Genomic DNA, 26,737 nt, shown 5'->3' with positions numbered 1-26,737 from the left:
ACCCTACACATGATGTCCTTAAAAGGAATCTGATTTCATGTTGGTCCAATAGGATTACATTGCAAGTTCCTAGGTTCATTGTATCTAGACACATTTGGTAACACAACACAAAATCAATGTCAAAGTGTCGGTGGATGGTAACTCATCACAAAAATATACAGATTGGTAACTCATCACAGAGTATTACCGGTTTATACAACTATACCAGTTACCAATTGGTAACTCAGACTAATACCAGTTCAATTATAAAATAGATTACCAGTTGACAAAAATGAAGACTAAGAAAATGATAACTGTTGCTTCTAGCTCCTTTTCTCTACTCTGATTGAGATCCTCAAACTGCTTGAGCTCTTCATGTCGCTTGGGTCTTCATACCGCATGAGATCGGTAAACACTTTCTGCATAACATTGATAGTCTAAAGACTACAACATACTACCAGTTTGGAACAAATACCGGTTGAGCATAATTCATACATTCAAAAAGTGATCTCATAGCAAGTGTGTGTCCATCAATGACAATCGCAACATAATCATCAAAAATGCCAACAGATAATGCTTAGGAAGTCATATAAATACATTTCATATAAACTATGGAGATATTGATAGGATAACCAGTGAACAAATGAGAGAGAGGGGGGTGAATCAGTTGTTAACAGATTATATCATTTAATCAGTTAAGAGCAAATCCAATTCCAAGCTCCTAAATACAAGCCAACAATCAAAATCAAAATCTTCCATAGTTCAGAAATTATTCCCCCAAGCCAACCCATGATAATGCTTAGGAAGTCATATAAATACATTTCAGATAAACTATGGAGATATTGTTAGGATAACTAGTGAACAACTGAGAGGGAGGGGGGTGAATCAGTTGTTAATAGATACCGATAAACAATGCAACTTAACAATTAAACATATAATTGATGCAAAGCAACCATACCACATAACACCATGATTTGTACATGGAAAACCCAGAATGGGAAAAACCATGCTGGGAAGCCTATCCACAGTCAGATGATACTTATGTAGAAAGTATGTGATACAATGAGGGTACTACACATGCAAGAAGGCACACTACTTAGAGCGTACTGCTCATTACAAAAGAGTCTCACTGACTACAGAGAGGCAACAACCATCTCAAAATAAATGGACAATAATCCAATAGAGTGAACTACCAGAGATAGCATCTACCATGCCTGATTACAGTCCTGGTTTAAGCTCAATACCGAAGACCTTTGACCTCTTCCATAATCCGAATTTGATCACCTATGATCAACCAAATCTCCTTCGCATATGATATTACATTCCATTACCACGACAGCCTTATTACAATGAGATCTTACATTATTTTATACCAACCCTAAGGCCTAAACCAATTAGGTCGGCCACCTAAAAGATATTATAATAAGATCATAACATAAATTCATATTACAATGATATGCCATGTCGGCTTAAGACAAAAACAACAATAACCAATCCATAGAACATCTCAAAACATCCTGGTAACGTGTAGAGTACACGTTAACATGATACTGGTCCATAACCTAGATAGGTATCAGACCTATTCTGGGCCCACCACTCCAAAGAAATGTCTTCATGCAGTTGAAGCACGATCAAAGAACATCTTCAGGATTCTGAAATCCATCTAGAAGCCACACTAACACCACTTATGCATCCTGTCAAGATTCCTCAGTAAAAGCTCTTTCGGTTAAATCTTAAAACAATGTTGGTAAGGGTTTACAAGAGTGTATGATAGCATCCAATTACCAAGTCAATACCAACTGACCAAAACATGCTCAAGGAACATGTAACACATGAATTCAAATATAGTCCATTGATCCAAACATGTTGGAAGTGTCCAACAGATAGTCTCTTTTGTCTGTAACACTAGATCTTCTACCGATAACCAAAACCTATCTGTCGGTAACCAGCCATAATAGCTAGTGTTGACATCAATGACAAAACATCAATGCAATACATAATCAAACCATAATGCCAACAATCTCCCCCTTTGGCATTGATGGCAACACTAGATGTGAAAAACATGTAAGTACTAAGACATGCCAAACAAGTCTCCCCTTGTGGAAGACAACCAACAATCTCCTAAATATCATTAACTCCCCCCTTGTGAATGATATGTCTAAATTTATTTTTCACCTCACTATCACTCCCCCTTTGACATCAATGTCAGAAATCTGACAAAAATATCAAAGCAAGAATGTAAACCTCTGAATCTCAAAGCTGACTACTTCCCCTGAGTAGTAGCACCACTCATCAGTGTCGGAATGAATAATATATCAAATAATGCATGTCGGACTGATGAAAAACTGCATCAATCAAGTCTCTGTTGGAGGAGCAGAAACCCCTAACCTATCTCTCAAATACTCAAATGATTCCTTAGATACAAGTTTAGTGAATATATCTGCAATCTATTCATTAGTGTTCACATAAACCAATTTGACTTCCTTTCCTTCTACCTTGTCCTTCAAAAAGTTATACTTTATTGATATATGCTTAGTCTTAGAGTAAAATATTGGATTCTTAGACATGTCAATAGCTGCAAAATTATCACAACAGATAACTAGTGGTTCACTGCAATTTACCCTGATATCTTTCAACATTTTCTTCATCCATGGGACTTGAGTGCAATTAGTTGCTAATGCAACATATTCAGCTTCTACAGTTCATAAAGAAATGTATCACTATTTTTTACTGATCCATGAAACTAGTTTCTTTCCAAGAAAGAAAGCTCCACCAGAAGTGCTCTTCCTATCATTAGTATCTACTACCCAATCTGAGTCAGTATATGCACATGAAGTGAAATCATTATTTTTAGAATACCATAAACCATATTCTGTTGTTCCTTGCAAATACTAGAATATCCTCTTTACTGTACATTCATGATTTTCTTTAGGATTACTTTGATCTCTTGAAACAATACTTACTGCATTCATAATATCTAGTTTAGTCTTACTCAAATATAACAGACCACCAATCATAGACTTATACCTTGTCGAATTTACCGGTGTAGAAGTATCTTTGATAGATAATTTCTCACTTGTCACCATAGGAGTACTTACCGATTTGGAATCATCCATACCAAACTTCTTCAACAATTCCCTTAGATACTTAGTTTGACAGATAAAAATGCCTTTGTTAGTTTGAGTAATCTGCAAACCTAAGAAAATTCTCCTCTCACCAATCATGGACATTTCAAATATATTGTTAGCAAATTCCATGCACAATTTATCTTCTCCTCCAAAAATGATATCATCAACAAATACTTCAATAACTAAAATATCATCATCAGTGATCTTATAATATAAATTACTATCAACACTTCCTTTAGTAAAGCCAAGCTTCAAAAGATATTTATCCAACCTTGCATACCAAGCTCTAGGAGCTTGTTTCAATCCATATAAAGCTTTCTTCAATCTACAAACCGTATCTTTATCATCTGTCAGTGAAAATCCATCAAGTTACTCAATGTATAATTCTTCCTCAAGTTCACCATTCAAAAATGCACATTTAACATCCATTTGATAAACCTATAGTTCTTATAAGCTTCATAGGCAAGAAATAGTCTAACAGCTTCAATTCTAGCTACAGGTACAAATGTCTCACCATAATCAATTCCTTCCATTTGAGAATATCCTTTACAAACCAATCTATCCTTGTTTCTTACAACTTGACCATCCTCATTCATTTTATTCCTAAGAACCCATTTAGTTCCAATAACATTCTTACTTTTAGGTTGGGGAACTAAAGACCAAGTCTCATTTTTCTCTATTTGATCTAATTCATCTTCCATAGCCTTTAACCAATGTTTATCCTTACAAGATTCAATAACAATTTCCAGTTCAACTTGAGAAATAAGACATACCACTTCATTTTTCAATCTTTTTCTTGTCATAACTCCCTTGTTCCTATCTCCACTGATTTGATCTTCAGAATGATTTAATCTTACATACCATGGTGTCTTCTAAACTACAAGTTCACTACTTTGATCATCAGTTACAGTTGAATTTTCTAATTATGTTGATGTAATTGTCTCAGTTTCATGTACCAGTTGAGGCATTGTCAGTTCAGTTATGATCATTTCCACTATCAGTTCTCTGTCATATGATATAGATTGATTTTTGTACTACTTATCCACTTTCACATTAGCACTCTCCACAATTTTTTGCAATCTTTTGTTATAACATCTATATGCTTTTCTTTGAATTAAGTAACCAATAAATATCCCTTCATCACATCTAAGATCAAACTTTCCAATTGAATCATCTCTTTTGATATAGCATTTATGTCCAAAAATTTTGAAATATTTAATAGTAGGTGTATGTCCAAACCATAATTCATAAGGGGTCTTACCAGTTTCACCTTTGCTGTGAACTCTATTGAATGTGTAGATTATTGTACTTATTGCTTCTCTTCAATAGATGTGAGGCAATTTGGCTTCCATCATCATAGATCTTGTTGCATCCAAAATGGTTTTGTTCTTTCTTTCTAGTACTCCATTCTATTGAGGAGTCTGAGGTGCAGATAACTATCTCCTAATACCATTTGTCTCACAGTAACTATTAAATTCATGAGAAGTGAACTCACCACCTTAATTTGATCTTGGACATTTGATTTTCAATCCTATTTCTGTTTCAAGTTTTGCTTTAAAGATCTTGAATTTCTTAAAGGCTTCAAACTTCTCCCTAAGAAAAGTCACCCATATCATCCTAGAATAGTCATCAATAATCAACATGAAATACTTATCACCTTGAAAGCTTCTAGTTCTTATTGGACCACATAAGTCAGTGTGAATCAAATCAAGTACATCATTAGATTTATCATGTATTCTGTTAAAAGAAATTCAAACTTGCTTTCCTAATTGACATTCCTTACATATCAGACTATGAGGCTTCATAATCTTAGGTATATCTCTAACTGCCTTAGTTGAATTGATCTTAACAATACAATCAAAATTAACAATACACAACCTCTTATGCCATAACAAACTCTCATCAATATGAGCAATCAAACATGTCTTATTACCAGTGTTCAAGTGAACGATATTACCTCCAGTCTGAATACTGGTTGTAATCTCCAAACTAGTCTTGTTAATTATTTTACATTTTCTATCTTTAAACTGAAGTTGGAAACCCTTTTCCACCAGTTGACCAACACTCAAAAGATTATTCTTTAAACCTTCTACATAATAGGCATTATCAGTGTTATGCTTGCCATCTAAAGAAATAATACCTCTACCTCTTATCATATATGCTTTGTCATCTCCAAATCTGACTTAACCGCCATTGTATTCTTGGAGGGACAAAAAATTTCCTTTATCTCTAGTCATGTGATGTGAGCATCCACTATCAATTACCCATTCATCCTTATCTTCAAATTTTGCTGCCAGGGCCTTTTCTTCATTTTTGATAGCCGGTTCCGATTCATCTTCCTTCAAAGAATAGAACACCCATTATTTTCCATTGTCGGATCTACTAGCAGAGTCTTCTGTCAGTTCATCTCTAGAGTCATCATTTACTCCTTCTTCATCAGCTATGTAGAATTGTTTACTTTTCTTGAATCTATATCTGATCTTATTATGCTTAAATGATTTCTTAACTATTTCCTCAAATCTTACCTTTCGGGACATCTAGATGCAAAATGACCAATCTTATTACATGCAAAACATTTAAAAGGTGCTTTACCTTCATACTTATTTCTTTTCGGTCCTTTAGGTACTCTTCTTGCAACTAAGGCTTCAGGTTGCTCAAATTCTTCATCTTCTTTCCTCATGTCTTCCAATTCTTTTGCATATAGGACTTTCGAATCACTTTTGCTAGTGGATGATGAAGATGATGCATGAATAGAAGGTTCAAATTTTATAGCTCCAAAAGATATAAATTCTTCAAGCTCAAAAGCAGATAATTTCCCAATTAGAATGTCTTTGTTAACTAAAGAGTTAGCCATTGTTTTGAACTCATTAATTGCAGTTGCCTTCATCTTATAAGCCGGAGGAAGGGCTCTCAATATTTTGGCAACTATTTCATCTGCACTCAAAAATCCTCCACAACATTGAATTCCCATAACAATCTCATTTACTCTTTCCATAAACACAACAATTCTTTCATTATCTTCCATCTTCAAGTTTTCATATCTTACCCAGTAACCATCAAGTTTAGCAATTTTTATAGTAGGATCACCTTCATTCAGAGTTTTCAATTTATCCCACATAACCTTTGCCGATGATTTATCAGTCAATCCCATGATCTGCTAATTAGTAAGTGCACACAAGAGGGCTTCTCTAGCTCTACAATAATTTTCAATATTCTTGTCCAAATCTGTAGGAGCGGGATTGCCAGATGTCGGATCATAACGTGTGTATCCTTTCTCAATGATCTCCCAAATATCCTTTCCAATATATCTAAGATGAGTCTCCATTAGAATTTTCCATATCCCATAATTTGTTCCAAAAAGCTTAGGGATTTCTCTTTTGAAAATAGTTGCTAATGGATTTAAAGTGTTAGCTGCCATAGGATCTACCTCAACCGGTTAAGCTTCTGCAAAAGAGGACCAAAATTCTGATACGAATTATTAGGATAACCGATGAACAACTAAGAGGGGGGGTGAATTAGTTGTTAACATATTATATCATTTAATCCACTTATTAACCTTAAACTAGATTAAGTAGCGGTAAAAAGAAACAAATATCAGTAAATAATACAACTTAACAATTAAACAGATAATCAATGCAAAGAAACCATACCACATAACACCATGATTTGTATGTGGAAAACCCGAAAAGGGAAAAACCATGGTGGGAAGCCTGCCCACAGTCAGATGATACTTCTGCATAAAGTATGTGATACAATGAGGGGTTTGTACATGCCGGAAGGCAAACTGCCTAAAGTGTACTACTCATTACGAAAGAGTCTCGCTGACTATAGAGAGGCAACAACCATCTCAAGATAAATGGACAACAATATAACAAAGTGAACTGCTAGTGATAACATCTACCATGCCTAATTATAATCTCGGTTTAAGCTCAATACCAGAGGCCTTTGACCTCTTCCATAATCCCAATTCGATCACCTATGATTGACCAAATCTCATTCGCATATGATATTACATTCCATGACCATGACACACTTATTACAATGAGATCTTACATCATTTAATACCAACCCTAAGGCCTAAACCAATTAAGTCGGCCACCTAAAAGATATTACAATAAGGTCATTACATAAATTCATATTACAATGATATGCCATGTCGGATTAAGACAAAAACAATAATAACCAATCCATAGAACATCTTGAAACATCCCGATAATGTGTAGAGTACACGTTAACATGATACCAGTCCATAACCTAGATAGGCACCGGACCTATTCTGGGCCACCATTCCAAAGAAGTGTCTTTAATTAGTTGAAGCATGATCAAAGAACATCTTCAGCATCCTAAAATCCATCTAGAAGCCACACCAACACCACTTATGTATCCTATCAAGATTCTGTAGTAAAAGCTATGCCGGTTAAACCTTAAACCAATGTTGGTAAGGGTTTACAAGAGTGTATGATAGCATCCAATTACCAAGTGAATACCAACTAATGAAAACATGTTCAAGGAACATGTAACACATGAAATCAAACATACTCCATTGATCCAAATATGCCAGAAGTGTCCAATAGATAGTCTCTTCTGTCGGTGACACTATATCTTCTACCAGTAACCAAAATCTATCTATCAGTAACCAACCATAACAGCTAGTGTTGACATCAATGACAAAATATCAATGAAACACATAATCAAACCATAATGCCAACAGACATGTCAGCCAAATCAAAATAATAAAAAATATAATATTTTACACCAACCATTCCCAAAATTAAGGTAAACACATTATAAATAATTTTATTTAATTTACCCAAATCTTTTCATGAATCACAAAATAGGGCAAGTAGAGTAAATGATAGTTAAATAACCCAAGGGTAAGCAAATAAGAAACCTGTCTGATAATTAAATAATCAAATGGGTAATATAAAGTCAATATTATTTGAATCACTAAGCTCAGTAATATAAAGCCAATAATTATTAAGCATTTAATAAATAGTAATGAATCTAATTAATCAAATACCCAATTAAATAAATATTCCAATAAATCTTAAACTATCAAATAATAACAATAAAACACCCATAAATATAAATCCATAAAACATTAAAGAATAAAAATAATAAATCCTCTTCTTTAAAAACTAGCTTGGCGAATAACGCTAAAAATAGTGACAACCCTATCTTGCATGAGGGGTTAATCATGATCATCATGGAATATGCCAAATATCATGGGGTTAAACCCTCCCTGATTGTCAAAACCCCCAATGTACAAATTTTGTCTAACATGGAGATTGAGGAAGAGGGGTCTGGCATGGCTATGGACTTGCGAGAACTCAACGTCATGAAAGATCTGGACTACTATCCCTCTTAGGAGAAGGGCCCCTCACATAATATTACACCTGGCGCTAGTAGCAGCAGAAGAAAAAAACACCCCATATGAGATACAAGTATAAAATCCCTAACCCCAATTTATAGGGTTTTGGCCCACCGAGTACGAAAAATTTAAATTTAGGAAAACCAGGGGAAGTCAATGGAAAGGAGAAGGAAATAAAACTTTACATCCCCATTAACGTTGAACAGGGAGAATGGGGGGATACTCAAAAAGTCTAATTTTGATTTTCTCCTTAATAATTCTATTAAAATCCATGAAAATTTCTTTCTTTGGGTCAGCAAGGAGATCAACATGCCAAAGGAAGGAATTAAGGGCATTATTGACACTTTTACTAAGACACCCATGCAAGGCAAAACTGACAAACTTATCTGAATGACACAGAAACTTTCAAAAGATGTTAAGATCATGAAACAAGGATTGGTCAGTTGGAAATAAGCTTGGAATAGATTAAGGGTAACCTGAGGAATCTAGTTTATATTAGCAGGGAAGCCATGAATAATAATGCTAAGGGTCTTAAAAAGGTCAATGTGATGATTATAGACCAAAGAGCCCAATCCATCACTAGTATCCCACCCTCAGACACCAAACAAAAGAAGAAAATCAAGGAGCCAAACTTGCAAGGCATGGGATCTCAAATTAGTACTGGCCCCTATACAAGGATGAGGAGCAAGAACCAGGAGAAGAGTACCTCCAGGCTCATCATGGAAGAGCTTGAGGAAATCAACAAGAGTATGATTCAAAAGAACTAGAAGCTGATGCAATCTCTAGGTTTTTAGTTTTTTCTGTTAGAGGTTTTTGTTTTTTTGCTGTGTGGGTGAGGCACCTGTTTTGTGGCTATTTTGCCATTATTTCTAGACTAGTTAGAGACAGTTTAATTTTTGTATTTCTCTCACTTTGGGTTTTGGTCCTTATATAACCCATTTATCTTAATAAAAAACAATAATAAATCCCCAAACAATAATAATCACTGAAAATATTAATGCCATCCAATAATTTATTCCAATACTTAATAAACTATGTTATTCAATTAATTATTAATCGATAAATAGTCATGGTTCACAAGACAATCTGACATGGGGTTGAACGACATACCACATAATGTATAAAGATAGCTCACGCCAAGACACTAACAGACAGTGGTGTAAACTTAACCCTAGAGTGTGTAGAAGGAACTTGTGTCACCTCCAATCAACTTGCCATTGGGATTAATACATGCTCAAACCCGTGAGACCAAGTGGATTGGATGTCTAGCACCTGCAATCCTACATCCACCAATATCCATGAGACAACTTATACAATAGCATATATCATAAATAATTAGACAAATGAAGTTAATTGTAACATCATATCATGCCTATAATGAGTGATATGACATCATCTCTATCACAAATACAATCATAATTCAATCATAAAAATTTATAGCATCAACTCATCCAATACAATCATGAAGCAGGGTTAGTATCAATAAAATATCATCATAACAACATAAGCAATATAATCCTCCCATAAACAATGAGTTCATATATATCATCAAATGTGAGTCCATCTATCATAGTAATCTAGGACATGACATCATCCACATGAACCCCAATGTATCATATGCCATAATAGATATGTCTAGCACAAACCATAAGTATCTAAGATATAAATGAATCCATAAGTATCAATCATATTACCATCTAAGAGTCTAAGCAAGTCTATCGATGTGCAAAAAAAAATATGAATCATGGAAGGGAACTACAGGTTCCATCTAATAGTTCATCTGCCATGTCTATGCTATATATTTTGCATACATATCAGCCAAAGAATTATAAACAAAAATCCCCTCTCCATTATGCCTTGATGGATGTCCAAACTTTGTTGGTGCAGGGGCACAAGCCTCAATTTCATAATTTATTGATTGAAATCTTAATTTTTTTGATAGAAAGGTGTTGGAAAGGATCAAAGAATCCTTTTTTTATGTTTTGTTTTGTAATAAGGTCCTAGTTGTCCATTTTGTAAGGCCTAGTGGCCTAGGGTGCATTATAAACCCTATGGTCACCTATGGTCAAAGGGACTTAGGATGAGTAGAATTAGGGATTCAAGGTTTTTTTTTTCTATTTCGATCCATTTCAATGTGTTTAGGTCCATAGGTTGATGATAAAATTAGTTTGAATGGCAAAATGCAAAAATTGTCAAAAATTGTCAAAAATTGACAAAGTTGTCATTTGTAAAGCAACTTTTCAAAAAGTTGTTGTAATTAGTTTCCCAATGTTCATAACCATATAAAATCAGTTTTAACATGTTGGGAAAACTATAAAATGCCTCAACAAACTCATTTGGGGGTTGTTGTGGTCGAAATTTGTAAAACTTGATATTTGAAATCAATAAAAAAAATTGTATTTTCCAGAACATTTGGTGTTATTTTGGTTGGTACGGAATTTAACGACCTCTAAAATGAAAAATTATTTCATGGGGAGTTAGAGGGGTGAAATACCTTTCTTTTTAATCCAACTAGAGTTCTGGAGGTGGAGTATTGAGGGAGAAAAGTTGTAACAGATCCAAATAGCCCCGGAAAAGTGCCCTTTCCTAGGGCTTCAACTTCAATTTCCCATTTCTTCCAAATCCACCATGGGAAAATTCTAAAACTTGGTTAAATGGAGGATTTGGGAGTGTATTTTAATATAAAAAAAATTTCAGATCGAAAGGATGCAGTTTCGGTGAGATTTTATTAAATTTGGCCAGGCATCTCTATGTGACTGATTGTGGGAATTGAATAGAATTCATGAACAGTCCCCATAACTTTAGTTTTAATGCAAACCAGAAGCTATAAATTGGCATTTGGTGATTATTTGGGTACCCCAAGGTTTTCTAATTGCTTCCCTTGATAAATTGTAGGTTTTGAGGCTAGTTCCTTTGTTAAGTGCTTAAATTAGCCCTTCTAGCCGTAGATGAGGGTTCATTAGTAATGGTACTTGCAAAAGGTTCCAGAACTTTTCCTTTGGTAGAAAGTGTTTCCCTAGGTTTGTGTTCAATAAAATAAAACAATATTGGCCTATCCTTTGGATTTTTTGGGTGGGAAGCCAAAAAGTGATTTTTGAAGGCTAATAGGTCTAAGGAGCCAATTTGCACTTTGTGACTTTTGGGACTTGAACAACCAAATTAGAGGTTTGTTGGGAATAATTTGATTTTTTAGGAACCTATTGAACCTGGGTTGAGCCTTGGTAGGCCTATCAAACCATTTGGAGGGGTTGTGAGCAATTTGAGCCATTTTGAGCATTTTTGCCTGTGGGGTTTGAAACCAAATATTGATAACTTTGCACAATGTCCCATTGTGGGGTTATGGGGATGGAAATAGGTGAGATGGGATGTTGAATTTATTCTCTTAAAGGTGTGAGGCTTGGTTGGAGTGAATCCTTAAAAAAGAGGGTTTGTTGCTTGGTGGAGCAAGTGAGTAACTTGAAACATTTTCAAGTTGTTTGAACCATACCTCTACATCATTTGTTTTAAAGTTTTGATTTTTGTACAAGCTATTTGAATGCTAGAAATAGTAATGGAATTTGTATTTATGCTTGTCAATTTTAACTTCTTGTGACAACATTCCATGAGATCACATTTGTTTCAAACATTTCTATCAAACAGTTCATAGGCCATGCTTCCACATTTTGCATTCATATTTACTAGGGTCATTATAGCCATATCATCTGGTGAAATTCCTATATTCTTATGATTTAATGGATGTCTGTGCTTTGTTCCAAGTCTTAAAAATTGGTGTGGAAATGATGTAAATAAAACTCAGAAGAACTAATGTACCCAAAAATAGTAATCATACACGATGCAAATACACTCCAAGCATTTGAAGTTTCATGTTCTGGAAGCTTGTTCATTTTGGATTTCTAATGCACAACCCATTCTAATATGGAGAGAAACCACAAGATTATTAGAAAACACTGAATTTAGCACAAATTATAAAATTTTGTATTAATATTACTTCACACACAAAGATAAGTACATTTCTCCAATTTATTGACTTGAATGGAAAGATCTGGAAACAAAGACAAGTTTCGATGTGCTGGAAAAAGGGAAAGTTTTGGAAATGAAGAGAAGTTTCCAGCAATGCTAGAAAAATCTTATCTACAACTGAATTAGAAAACTTCTTAACCCTTAAGATAAATATTATCTCCAACAACCCCCCATAATGTTTATCTAGAGAGGATAGCTACAAAATATTATTGGATAGCAACTTCCTTGAGATGTAACAAGCTTTTGATTTTGATAAACTTTACATTAGGCAATGCTTTTGTAAATATATCAAGGATTTGATCTTCACTTCCATAAAATTGTAGCTCCACCACTTCATTTTCAATCAAGTCAAGAACAAAGTGATTATGAAATTCTATATGCTTAGACCTGGCATGATATATTGGATATTTAGTGAGTTTAGTAGTACTTTATTTATCACAAAATATAGTAGTTGGAAAATCTTCTTGATGATGTTTTTCTTGAAGTAGTCTCCAAAGCCATGAAGCTTCTTGAGATTCTTTTGATGGGCCAATATAGTTTTCCTTTGTAGATGATAGTGATACTGCTGATTGTTTCTTGCTACTCCAAAAAATTGGTCCTAATCCAAGATGAAAGATGTAGCATCAGGTTGACTTTCTATCATCAATATCACCTGCATAGTCAAAATTTGTATATCCAACCAAAGTGGGTTCTCCTCTATACTTTTATTCAACCCCAAGCCTCTAAGTACATTTAATGTATTTTAATATTATTGTAGGTACTTTCAAATGCTCAATGTGTGGATCTTCCATGGACTTGCATATAATCCCAAATGCATATGCAATATCTGGCCTAGTTATGTTAAGATACAAGGGACTTCTATCAAGTTTTCTATATAATTTTCCATCCACCTTCTTTTGAGTAGAGTTAGTACTTAACTTTAATCCCACTTGACATGGTGTATCAGATGGTTTACAATCACTCATATTGAATTTTCTTAATTTATCAAGTGCATGTATAGTTTGAGAAAGCATGATCCTTCCTTCTTCTTGCGAACTTGCATGCTCAAAAAATAATGCATTAATCCTAGGTCTATTTTTATTTAAAGACTCTTTGAGTTGATCTTCGGTATCTTTAATACACTTTATGTGATCTATTGTAATAATTAAATCATCCACATAGAGTACAATAATAACAATTTTACCATAATTTTTCTTTACATACACATGTGGATCAGATTTTCTTCTTGTAAATCATGCTTTCATAAAGTATTCATTTATTTTGGAGTACCATGCTCGTGAAGCTTGTTTAACACCATATAGACATTTTTTCAATCTACACACTAGATGTCCTTTACCAACTTTAACAAATCCTAGTGGTTGTTGCATATAGATTTCCTTTTAAATCACCATTTAAAAATGCACTTGTTACATGCATTTGAAAATTTTCCCATCTAAATTTTACAGCTAGAGTAACTATTGTATGAATGGAAGTCTTCATAGCAACTCGAGAAAAGGTTTTAGTGTAATCAATACCTTCTTGTGAGAATCCTCTAGCCACCAATCTTGTAATGGTCTTTTCCCCTGTGATTTATTAAGTATTTGCAGCGGATTAAATAAATCAAATATTATGTTAAACCTAATTTAATTAACCAAAAGTAATTATTCAAGCAATGATAAACTAATCACTCATAAAATTTATACTATTTTATATTGAATGAACCTTCCAAACATTTATAGAACAATTATATTAAAGATAAACTTTTATAAACATGCAATAATAAAATATTGAGATAATAATTTGCAGCAGTGAAACATTAGGGTAATGATTATAAATAAAATTGATTAATACATATTTGTAAATCGCAGAGAGGCTGCTTTCCTGCATGTAGAGAGAGGATTAGTTATAGGTATAGGGTTTCCAGACAAGGGAGCACTCCAGGAGGACACGGTTCTTACACAAAACCCCACATGCCTTCACGGCATGAAATAAACACGGTTCATACACAGAACCCCACATGCCTTCACAGCATGAAATAAACACAGCCCTAGCCAGGACACTCCCAGGTGTACGTTGTACCCCGAGTTGGAAACACACTGTATGCCCCTTCTCCAATGCCCAATGCCCAACCACCATACCTTAACTATCCTCTCGCTTTTGCTTCTTTCAATTTCTTTTTCTTCTATTATTTTCTCCCTCTCTCTCTCTGTATCCTTCTTTATTGATTCATAGGTTTTAAATAATGTCTCAAGGGTGGTAACAAAATTCATAACCCTTCATAATAATTATAATGTCCATAATTGTATTTATTTAATTCTATTTATTATAACTCCATTCCACGGGAAAAAGTCCCATAACATTTATCCCCCTGTAATTTACCTCAGTAGCAAGAGATGTATCTGCATCACAACTCAAAAATTATGATCAATAAATCAATTACTGACATTGAATATGTGCATACTTAAAATGTATTTCCATTTTTATTTTAATTCATCTACATTCTTATCATCTTTTAATTTGACAAATTTCACTAGTTCCATAATCATTTTTCCAATGATAATATTTTCATAAAAACGTATCATAAATTTATGTTTTAATCTCTTATCTTTTTAAGTTTATCACTTTATTTAATCTTTTAACTGCTTTTCTCTTTATAAAATTATTATCATACAACAAATACTCCTATATAGTCACTTGTAAATTATAAAAGTATAATTATATAACCAAAATACATTCTAAGATGTAAAACAAATACACAATTGTCTTTTATATACAATAACTTATATATTATTGGGTTGATCAAGTCCAATAACAAAGTATGTAGTAAAATAAACCATGGTAATCTTGTCGAGCATTTTAACAATAACTAAAGAATATAAAATTATAACTAAAGAATATAAAATTATTAACATGTATTGAGCACTTCATAGGGAAACATTAGGTGTAATCATTAATTTATTAAAATCCAATGGTGAAGGTTGGTTTAGTTTAAAAAGTTGATAGTTTGTCCAAAACAATTATAGAAGATGAGACTTAACAAGATCATTGAGATCTAATGATGGCTATAGAATATTGTTTTATAGAAAAATCATAATAAAAATTATAGAAGCACAAGAAAACTAATGATCACTAGTAATTTCTATGATCATAAAGGACCATATAATATTTATTTGTTGGGTTTACTATTGCTTTCACAATGTTTGTAAATTTAGCTTTATCATTAGATTAAATACCATAATATTATTAGCTTTGTGATGAATTCTGAGTTTTGAAGATAAGTCAAGGGATTCATTGCATCTTTCTATATTGTTGCTACCATAAAATCTTCAAAATGAATATCATTAAATGAAGTTCTAAATATATTTGATAAATATATCCCACATATATTATTTTAGAGGTGGTTTCTCTCCCTGCAAAAATTGTACATGTCCCCATGTCTAAAGGTAATAAGAACATTTTAGTTGTGAAACCTTTAAGCCAATGTATTATTTAACTAGCATATTCTAGTAGCTAGAGTATTTTACCAATTTTAAATGCGATATTTTATTTTTATTTTTATGTCAAGAGCAACAAATATCAAGTTGGGAATCCAGCAAGGAACTAGTGAAAATAATTTAAGAACGAGGATAGAAATACATCATCAGAGAGTTGCAAAAGGCAAAGTTGATGTGGATCTCTCTCTCTCTCTCTCTCTCTCTGTGAAATCTAGGGTTTTTGTTAGATACTCATAGAAAATTAAAAAAACATAAATAAAATTAAAACAAATGTCATTGGTTCAAAAAAAAATTAATACATACAACAAACTAAAATATAATTTAATTCTAAAAGATTGATAGATTATGTGTAATCTAAGGTTTATCTCCCAAATCTTCCTATTCCTCCCTCTTTAAAAAAACATACAAAGGGTTAATTAAAAGTTACTCTCTACTAGGAATGGTTATTATTTCTCACATAATTTACCATATTTACATTTAAAGATGTTAAAATTTGGCCTATTCTATTAGTAATTATTTCTTAATGAGAACTAATCCACTCATAAAGTCATATTCAGTAATAAAAATGTGATGGTAAATACTTTGGTAAATGATATATAGAGAATCTAATAATTTTGAATCAAAACCTAAAGTAAAAAGTAACTACTATTTTACTGTCTTGGTGGTTAATACATTGGTAAATAATTTATAGGGAATCTAATAATCTTGAATCAAAAAGTAAAAAGTAACTACTATTTAATTGTCTTGGTGATTTATTTTCTAATGTGTAATGAGGGAAGATAAATGTGTAGCAACAAAATCAAATAAATGATTTGGTACAGGCTCTCAATATAGATTTGGCTCTGATACCAAATGTAATGGTCTTTTCCCCTGTGATTTATTAAGTATTTGCAATGGATTAAATAAATCAAATATTAAGTTAAACCTAATTTAATTAGCCAAAAGTAATTATTCAAGGCAATGATAAATTAATCCCTCATAAAATTTATACTATTTTATATTGAATGAACCTTCCAAACATTTATAGAACAATTATATTAAAGATAAACTTTTATAAACATGCAATAATAAAATATTGAGATAATAATTTGTAGCAGTGAAACATTAGGGTAATGATTGCAGAGAGGTTGCTTTCCTGCACGTAGAGAGAGGATTAGTTATAGGTATAGGGTTTCCACACAAGGGAGCACTCCAGGAGGACACGGTTCTTACACAGAACCCCACATGCCTTCACGGCATGATATAAACACGGTTCTTACACAGAACCCCACATGCCTTCACAGCATGAAATAAACACAGCCCTGGCCAGGACACTCCCGGGTGTATGTTGTACCTCGAGTTGGACACACACCGTATGCCCCTTCTCCAATGCCCAATGCCCAACCACCATACCTTAACTATCCTCTTGCTTTTTCTTCTTTCAATTTCTTTTTCTTTTATTATTTTCTCCCTCTCTCTCTCTGTATCCTTCTTTATTGATTCATAGGTTTTAAATAATATCTCAAGGGTGGTAACAAAATTCATAACCCTTCATAATAATTATAATATCCATAATTATATTTATTTAATACTATTTATTATAACTCCATTCCATGGGAAAAAGTCCCATAACAAGCCTTGCCTTGTGTTTTTCAATAGCTTCATCTGTAGTAAACTTTCTTCTATAGGTCCATTTGCAACTGACCACATTTTTTCCTTCTAGAAGTGTTGTCAATTCTCAAGTTCCATTTTTTATTAAAGAGTTGTACTCATCTTACATAGGTGCTTCCCATTCATCTTTTCCTTTTGCTTCCTCATATGTACTTGGAGTGTCAACCAAGTTCCAACCTACAAGACTCAAAACAACACACGTCTACAAAATCCATAGACTGTTTCCCAAGATTTAATTATGCTCTGATAGGGTATTAGAAAACACAAACTTTTAATATTAAAAAAACCACATACTTTAGCACAAATTATAAAATTGTATATTGATATTACTTAACACACAAAGATAAGTACATTGCTCCAATTTATAGACTTGAATGGAAAGATCTAAAAACAAAGAGAAGTTTCCATATGCTGGAAAAAAGGAAAGTTTTGGAAACCAAGAGAAGTTTCCAACAATGCTAGAAAATTCTCATCTATAATTGAATTAGAAAGTTTCTTAACTCTTAAAGATAAACATTATCTCCAACAAAGATAAACCAAAACAATCCAAAATTTAAAAAAACAAACAAATGGGATAATATTTGTTTGGGCGATGTTGATGGCTTTCCAAGGCGGGTGTTCCTACACGGAAGGGAAAAAATTCGATGCAATTTTTGAAAGCTACATAGCGGCAGGAGGATCGATAAATAAGAGGAAAGAATCTATAATGTGTTGGAATCTATTACATGTTGTATATCATATTTTATATCATATTTTAGTTACATAAAAAATTATATTTCAATAGAAAAATTCTTATTTTCTTATGTGAAATCTTTTTTACTGTGTATTATTTGAGTTAACCTCTATCAAAGGTTCAAATAATAATAATCAACACCACAAGGTATGATATGCGATTTTTCCCAATCATAATCTTTTAAGATGCTGCACAATTACTTAAAGGTCCATTTTATATATCATAGCTAATTGTGTCAAATTTATCACAATAATCAAACAATTTTTATAATACTAATGTTACAAATTCCCTTCATAGAAAAATTCAATACATTAATTTTAAGTAGAGAGTATCAAGCTTTCATTACATGCAACTAAAGATATGTAAGTTTATACATATCCACTTTTAATTGAATTAACTCTATTAAAGTAAAGACATCTCTTAATAAAAACTAAAATTTAAATTTTCCACACATGTTATTTTATTTATAGCAAGAATAAAACCACTATAAAATAATAATAATAAAAAGAGTTAAACTGCTATAAAATAAAAGCTGCACTTACATTCAGTAAATATATATTTAAATAATATTTAAAAATTTCCATTAAAATAAATATAGGTATAGTAAACTAGATCACGATAGTCTAGTCAATAGAAAGAACTCTTTATTTTAATAGACTGAGAAGCTGAAAATAACCACCTAATGGAAGTGTATGAACAGATTTTTACCTGCCAAATGGAAAGAGTAGTAACTTCGGAAAGTAATCAGTTTTTATGGACACACACTGACAGTTATTTTTATTATTAACTACCTAAACAGAGGCATATTCTACTACCAGCGTAGATGGAGGAGAAAGCAAGTCCACTACTCTTCGCATGGATGGCCTCTCTCTTGGCGACGGTCGAGTGCAGAGGAGGGAAATCTCTATCACTTTCTCAATTTCATCTCTACATTTTTCATAATCATTTACCAGCTCCGCATCGATTAAATCGAGGACTGCGTGGCCATCTTTCTTTCTCATGATAGCAGCCCATTCAGCCAAACCTCTGCTTTCTCCTCCTCCTCCTTCCTCATCCACGATGGCTGCTTTGGCGGTAACAAGCTCTAGCAGCACAACTCCAAAGCTGAACACATCTTGCTTCGTGGAATGCCCAACTCCGTAGCCGCATTCTACAGTAAAGCATTTTACGACCCACAAATATTTATTAAAATTAAAGACCTTCAAACTGCAAAAGAAAAATCCAAAAGATTCCATAGAGATAAATCCTAGTGCATAAATTATGTGTACCTGGAGCCATATAACCATGAGTGCCAACGTAAAGGGAGGAGCTACTGGTTTGGCCTTCTGAATAGAGGAATTTTGCGAGGCCGAAGTCAGCTACATGTGCTACGTATTCATCGTCCAGCAAAATGTTCGCCGATTTAAGGTCACGGTGTACGATTGGAGGAGCGCAGTCGTGGTGCAAATATTTCAGAGCCTGCGCCACTCCCAACACTATATTCCATCGAAACTCCAACCCCAGTTTCTGGGATTTTAGTGCTTCCCTCAAAGAACCCTTTGCCATGTATTGTAAAAGCAGAATGCCCATGTTGATGCTGTCCCCAGACACGAACCCAAGAAAACGAACAATGTTTCTGTGGCGGACGAACTTGAGGGCATCTATCTCTCTCATAAAAGTACTTCTCCCTTCCTCCTGCAATCTCAAGACCTTTGCAGCTATTACCAGGCCGTTCTCAGCTTCCGTCAGAAGAACCTTGTACACTCTACCAGAGGTACCAGAGCCAATTAAATATTTATCACTGAATTCTTCCGTAGCGTTTAAAATTTCTTGATATGTAATCCTGTGCTTGTAACCTGCAGCAATGTCCACCTCCACTATGCTGAGAGATTCATCGCTTGTATCCTCCTCTTTATTTGATTCTTCATCTTGTGCAATTGGCTCTCTCCGGTAATATACAAGGGCTATTATTACGAGGGTAATACTAGCCAATCCGGCAATAACAATTCCTGCCACACCGCCTCTCCCCAAACTTTTGTCGTTGCTACTACTATTTCTACTTTCCAAGCAGGGATTGGAAGTGGGTGCACCACACAGACCGTCGTTACCATCAAAGGCGCCCTTAGAGAAAGCTTTCAGAGCTGGAATTTGGCCCGTGAATCGATTGAATGAAAAATTGACTTTGGAAAGAAGTACTAACCTTGACAAGGCCTGTGGAATCTGACCAGATAGTTGGTTGTGGGAGACGTCTATTGATGCAAGCAGCAGCAGATTTCCAATCGCCGGCGTAAGAGAACCAGAGAGCTGGTTGTGGGAGACGTCTAATGATTCAAGAAGCGGCAGATTTCCTATCTCCGGTGGAAGAGACCCAGATAGTCTGTTCCAACTGAGATCCAATCCAGTTGACAGATGCACTAGCTTCCCTATTTCCCTTGGAATCAATTTCTCAAGTCGGTTTCGAGACAGATCTAATTCTATCAAACTCGAACAATCTCCCAGAGATGCCGGAATACTTCCACTCAAATTGTTGAAACTTAACTTTAAGGTGAACAGCTCAGAAAAATTAGCGCCGAGATGTTGAGGAATAGCACTTTCAAGTGAGTTGCGGCTGAGATCTAGACCTTCTAATCTCATGAGGCTTCCGACTTGGGAAGGAATATTTCCGCTGAGATTGTTAATACTCAAATTGAGCCTCCCCAGGTTTCTGAGATCCCCAATTTCAGGAGGAATAGATCCACTTAAGTAGTTCCCACAAAGAATAAGATTGGTGAGGTTCTTGAGTTGGCCTATCTCCCCAGGTATTTCTCCATCAAGCCTGTTGAAGGACAGCTCCAGGTAAGCCAGACCAGACAATTTTGAGATATCTGAAGGAATGTGGCCTGTGAAGTGGTTATTTTGCAGCCGAACTCTTTCCAATGAAATACAATCCTTCAAAAGCAAGGAGATATTTCCTACCAGGAGATTGTCGAAAAGGGTGAGAACCCTTAGTTGCTTAGCCCTACATAATCCAGGAGGAAATTCCCCGCTTAGTCGATTGGAATACGCATCCAAAATCTCCAAATCGCTGAAATTTCCTATGGAAGCAGGCAACCGACCCTCCAATCTGTTGCTACTAATGGAGATTTTAACCAAATTTGGAAGAGTACCCATCGCTTCCGGCAGTGTTCCGCTCAACTGGTTTTTTTGGAAATTTAATAATTGTAAGTTTGTAAGATTTCCCAACGAAGCGGGAACCCTGCCAGAAATACTATTGCTGTGAAGGCTTAGAAAACTCAGATTTTTCAACCTACCGATTGCTTCCGGTAAACCTCCAACAAGATTGTTAGAAGACACGTCTATATCTTGTAACATTGACATGTTGCCCAATTGAGCGGGAAGAAGCCCTGAAAGAAGATTCTTGTACAACCATAAAGTTTGGAGGCGTCTGAGAAGGCCAAACTCTCTTGGAATGGGACCTTCTATATTGTTTTCAAAAACAGAAAACACTAGCAGAGCCCTGCAATTCCCAACAGTTGGAGGGATAAAACCATTCAATTGGTTATCAAAAAGATATAGCTCTTCCAGCCATTGCAATTTGCCAATTTCCCTTGGAATTGTGCCTTTCAGATTGGACGAGGCAAAGCTGACATACTTAAGCTTTGAGCAGTTAGTAATTTCAGGTGGTAAGGAACTAGAAAAGCGGTTATTGCCTACTTTTAAAAATTGAAGATTGCCAAGCTTACCAAGAGATGCAGGCACTGGTCCAGAAAGATTGTTAGAATATAAATGAAGCTCGGACAGATTGGACAACTCCGCAAGCTCTGGAAGAATGAAACCGCAGATATTATTTGAGCTGAGGTCGAGAAAAGTAAGTAGGCTGCAGTTGACCAGGGTTGACGGGATGACACCACTGCAAAAATTACTTGAGAGATTAAGGTGCTGAAGGCGTGTGCAGTTTCCCAATTCAGGAGGAACATGTCCATATAATCTGTTGCCAGATAGGTCCAACTTCTCCAACCGGCTAAGCTCCCCAATTATGGAAGAAAGATGGCCAGATAGGTTGCGGGTGGGCAGAATGATTGAAATAACGTTACGTGATGTTGATGTTGATATGCAATTGACGCCATCCCACTTACAGAAATCAGATGAAGCGGAATTGTTGGACCAGTCTTAGAGAAAATCTCTACCTCCATCACCCTGTAGCGACTCTTTTATCTTTAAAAGTATGTCTCCTTCTGAAAGTCCATAGGCACTAGTAATCAGCGAAGCTATTCCAGAGAAACACAAAAATAGAGTGATTGAAGAGACAAACATAACGCCCAACTTGGGGAAACTGGTGGCTGAAAACATCATCAATATTTTAGGAATGAAAAGAATCACATCAGTAGGCCCCGAACTATGGCTTAGAACCGGGTTTTATGGGGTCTGAGGATCTATAATTTTTGTAGCGATTGGTTTACATTAATATTAGGATGATGATTTATTTCTTTTTAAATGTGTTATCCTCTACTATTGATTTTTTTTTTTAAATTCTAAACAATCTATAGACCAAAATTTTCAAGGCGCTAACCGTATCTTGCGGCACGTTATAATGAAAATGTCAATTAATCTGGAAGCCTTCTCACAACGTGTAGAGCCGACATTTGTTAAAATTTCCTCTTTTCAAAGGTCAATAAACTGCTGTCTACGGCCTGTAGACTACAGTGATTGTACCATGACCTTAGTCTTCTCGTGGCTACATTTTGTCTTCAAAAAAAATTCTAGAATAGAGAAAAGTAATTGATCGTCAGTTTTAACGTAAAGTATTTATTAAATTTCTTCGCAACGTGTTTGAACGGTTGAAGCACTTGATGAAGTCATAAGTTTTCCCATATAAAATTTCAAGGTAGATTTCTAGCTATGTAAACAATCATATAATTGAATATTAGACAAGCTACTACCATAATAATAGGGGCAATAAATAACTAATTAGTGAACATGTAGTTAAGTTTTCTAATGCAAAAGTAATTATAGATGTAAAGGAAGGATTGAAGTTTATGGTTATGTCAATTTTTTTCTATAAATAAAAGTACTTTATCTAAAGATTTTAAGGTAAATGATCAACAAAATTATATAATCTTATGTTTATCATCTTTTCATAACCTTTACATCTATTTGAATAAATGATTTATTAGCTATAGCTTTCTCTTTATTTTATTCTTCATGTTGTGTAATGGCCTTTCTCTATTAATATACAAGGTCTATTATCATAATCCCAATTTCAACCAATCTGTCAAAAATATTTCTACAATGTCAACTCTCAAATAAGTCTTCTTATTACTAGTACTATTACTACTTTCTAAGCATGAATTGGAAGTGGGTTAGCTACACTAAGCATCAATGTCGTAAAAGAAACTTGTTGTAGTTGTAAATAAAGATTTAAGTGTAGGAATTCACCACATAAATTTATTAAATAAACAATCAACTCACTACTTTGTCTCATTAATGGATTTTCCCTATATCTCATGCTTCTTGGTCTCCAATATCTATTGAAACCCTTATTGCTCCTCTTTGAGAAAGTAGCCCTATTATTTTGGCCTCCTCTATTACATAATGGTGGGTTTCAGCAGAAGGGTATTTTTCCTTATCATCTATATGTCAGATTTTGGGTCTGTCGTCCTTTTATTTGATTCTGATTTTGATTTTGCCATATATTCGATTCCTTGGGTTGATTTTTCAGGTGGGTTTTTCCCCTTTGCCTTTCTAGATCCTGAGATAGTTTCCTAAGATCCTATTTTGAGTACCGAGTCTCTGGCAAATTCCATTTTCTTGCCCTTTTTGTCCATTTCTTTTGTCTTTCCATGACAACTTCCATGATAACTACCCATTTCTTTAGAATCACCCTCAGAACTACCCTTTTCTCTAGAGTCGCCAAGGAGGCTGCAATTTCTTGAAGGATTCTTTCCTCCCTAAGAACTCCATGGATGTTGCAATATCTTATTTCTCTCCATTTCTTTATTTGTCATCATTTTTATCTTCTAACAAGTTTGATAGTTCTAGCTTTCCCTATGTTAAATCTCTTTAGGAATAAGATAAAAATGAAGATTGTAGTCTAAATCTAAGGGTATTCCTCCCAATCAAGTTTTGAATCTTAGGCTATATAGTTACAATTTAAGCCTCCAACATGGAACATGCTTCATGCATCACTAATTTGTCCTTGATTGTTTCCTTGAATCATGCCCTTATAGCTAAAACTTGGGGCATCTTCATCTAATATGCTCAAAACCACCCCTTCAAAAGAGAATCTCTTCTACATTAACACCTAGCATACATCCAAAATGAAGAATTCCTAAGTCACAAAAAATGAAAAAAATGTTGGCTTTATTGAACCCTCAAAAGAACTATTAGATGATTCTACTTCAACTTTGTCTCCTTCTAATTGGTCCCTTGAAGACTCTACCTCATAATTATGGTTCATCTACTAAGAAGAAGCTCACAAACTTAGGTAGCTTGGCTCATTCACCTAGACAAACCCTTTCCTATTAGCTCTTTGAGGAGCTTAGCTAAAGTAAATGAATTATGCACTACCTATACCTTCCAAAATGAAATCCTTATGTGGCAGTTGGCTTAACTCTAGATGGTGAAGGGTAAGATCATCAAATTTGAGGCTCTCACTAAGGCTAAAGCCAAAATAGTGGAAATGACCTTCAATGGTCATTGATGATATGGTTTGGGCCTCTATGAAGGGGTTGGTTGAGAAGTTTGACAAGTGGGATAGCCTAGAGGAATCCAATCTAGTCTCTAGGAGGAAAGAAAGAATTTGGAGATGAATATTATTGAACTTAAGGAAAAAAAAAACTAAAATGATAAAAACTATGGAAGAATTTTTTTACATTCAACAAGGATATGGTTACAAAAATAGTGGTCACCATGTAGGTTTTGTAGCAAGAGTTAGAGAAGACGAATGTTAAGTCCAAGAGAGCTAAAAAGGCATCAACTTCTGTTGGTTCAATGAACAAGTCTTCTAAAAAGGAAAATGTTAATGTTACTCTAGATGCTACTCCCTCCAATGAGACCTCTACAAATATGGAGTTATAATCATGCACAAGGTCAATATTCTCAATATAAAGTGGAAGGCAAAGAAGGGTTTGAAACTTTTTGGAAACTAGTAGTTGGTTTCTTTGTGCTCTTTAGTCTTTTCTTTGTCGCAATTTATTTTTGTCTAGCGTTTATTCTTTTATTGTTTCTAGTCATTTTTCTTAATAGTATCACTACTCATGAGATGCCTCTTTTATGTCTAATGACTGATATGTAAGAGGGTTCAAGCCCTATCCTAATCTACCTAATCAAAGCATTATACAATGAAGGTGTTCCTAAAAAAATATTATCAAGATATCATTAGTTCTTTCTCTATCTCATTCCAATATCATGGAGATGAACAAATTATTTGGCACAAATGTGGTGATCAACATGTAATCATATATTGTGAAATACATTACAATTGAACATTCAAAATTATAAGGAAATGAGAAAAAAAGAGGCTAGTGGATGAGCTCATCTTCCAATCACATTTATTTTAAAATGGCTCATCCCCATGTTAGGAGATCCTCTAGATAATCAAGTTTAACAATAAGAAAAGTACAACAATAATATTTAAAATTTAGTTTGTAGCAGATACCCTCTAACCATAGGCATGTACATTTGAATATTACACAAAAATTAACCATAGATAAATGAGATGAGACTAACTCTAAGATGGAGAGAGGATGAACCCTTAAAAAGGATATTCCATCACCATAGGTATTTGTCTTCTTGTATAAAGAGTTTATCACCTCACTCACTTAAAATAATGATTGGATACAATATAAATTACTATATAATCTAATATCATATAGTTTAAGGAGACCAAAGCATAAATCCTCAATATTTTCATGAAAGAGATTTGTTTGATGAAGATTCTCCAAGATCTCCAAGTCTTCTCAAAAGCCCTTACTGAAAGCTATGCACAAATCATCAAAAAATAATAAAATGAAGAAAAAATGCATAAATATGGAACCCACTTCTCATACTCAAAGGGGTGATATAAAATTTTAAATTTAAATTCTTTGAGTAGTAAAGTGACACTTGTTACCTTCCCATTCATCCTCAATGTATGTCCTCTCATAAAAGGCTCACACATGTCTGATATTTTAGAAGTAATATAGTATGATTTGTACACTCATCATATAAAAGTATTATGAATGTGGCTCACACGTGTTAAAGATGTTATAGTTATTAGAATGCTCATAAATAAGCTTGGTAGAATAAGAGTGAAGTGTGACAAGCTACGACAGAATTATCCAAATGTTTTTTTGTCAAGGCTCTTTAGGGTCACTTAAGAGGTGTCAAGTCTTAGCGAAAGTCCAAGACAATAGACTAAAAAGGTGCCTACACACTAATACTCTAA

General features: G+C 34.2%; 1 protein-coding gene across 1 annotated transcript; it reads right to left on the bottom strand.

Annotated features, from left to right (window-relative positions):
- Positions 1 to 19,145: 19,145 nt before the first annotated feature.
- On the bottom strand, positions 19,146 to 24,179 carry LOC131040794 (LRR receptor-like serine/threonine-protein kinase GSO2). Its single transcript, XM_059219246.1, has 3 exons — positions 24,096 to 24,179; positions 19,623 to 22,443; positions 19,146 to 19,504 (listed from the first exon to the last, which is right to left on the bottom strand). Exons 1-3 carry the CDS (start codon positions 24,177 to 24,179, stop codon positions 19,146 to 19,148), a joined length of 3,264 nt encoding a protein of 1,087 aa, XP_059075229.1.
- Between the last annotated feature and the right edge of the window lie 2,558 nt (positions 24,180 to 26,737).

This window comes from Cryptomeria japonica, chromosome 4, assembly GCF_030272615.1.
Source record: "Cryptomeria japonica chromosome 4, Sugi_1.0, whole genome shotgun sequence".
NCBI classification, from domain to species: Eukaryota; Viridiplantae; Streptophyta; class Pinopsida; order Cupressales; family Cupressaceae; genus Cryptomeria; species Cryptomeria japonica.
The sequence above is the reverse complement of the archived record's forward strand: the minus strand, read 5'-3'. Positions and strand labels throughout refer to the sequence as shown.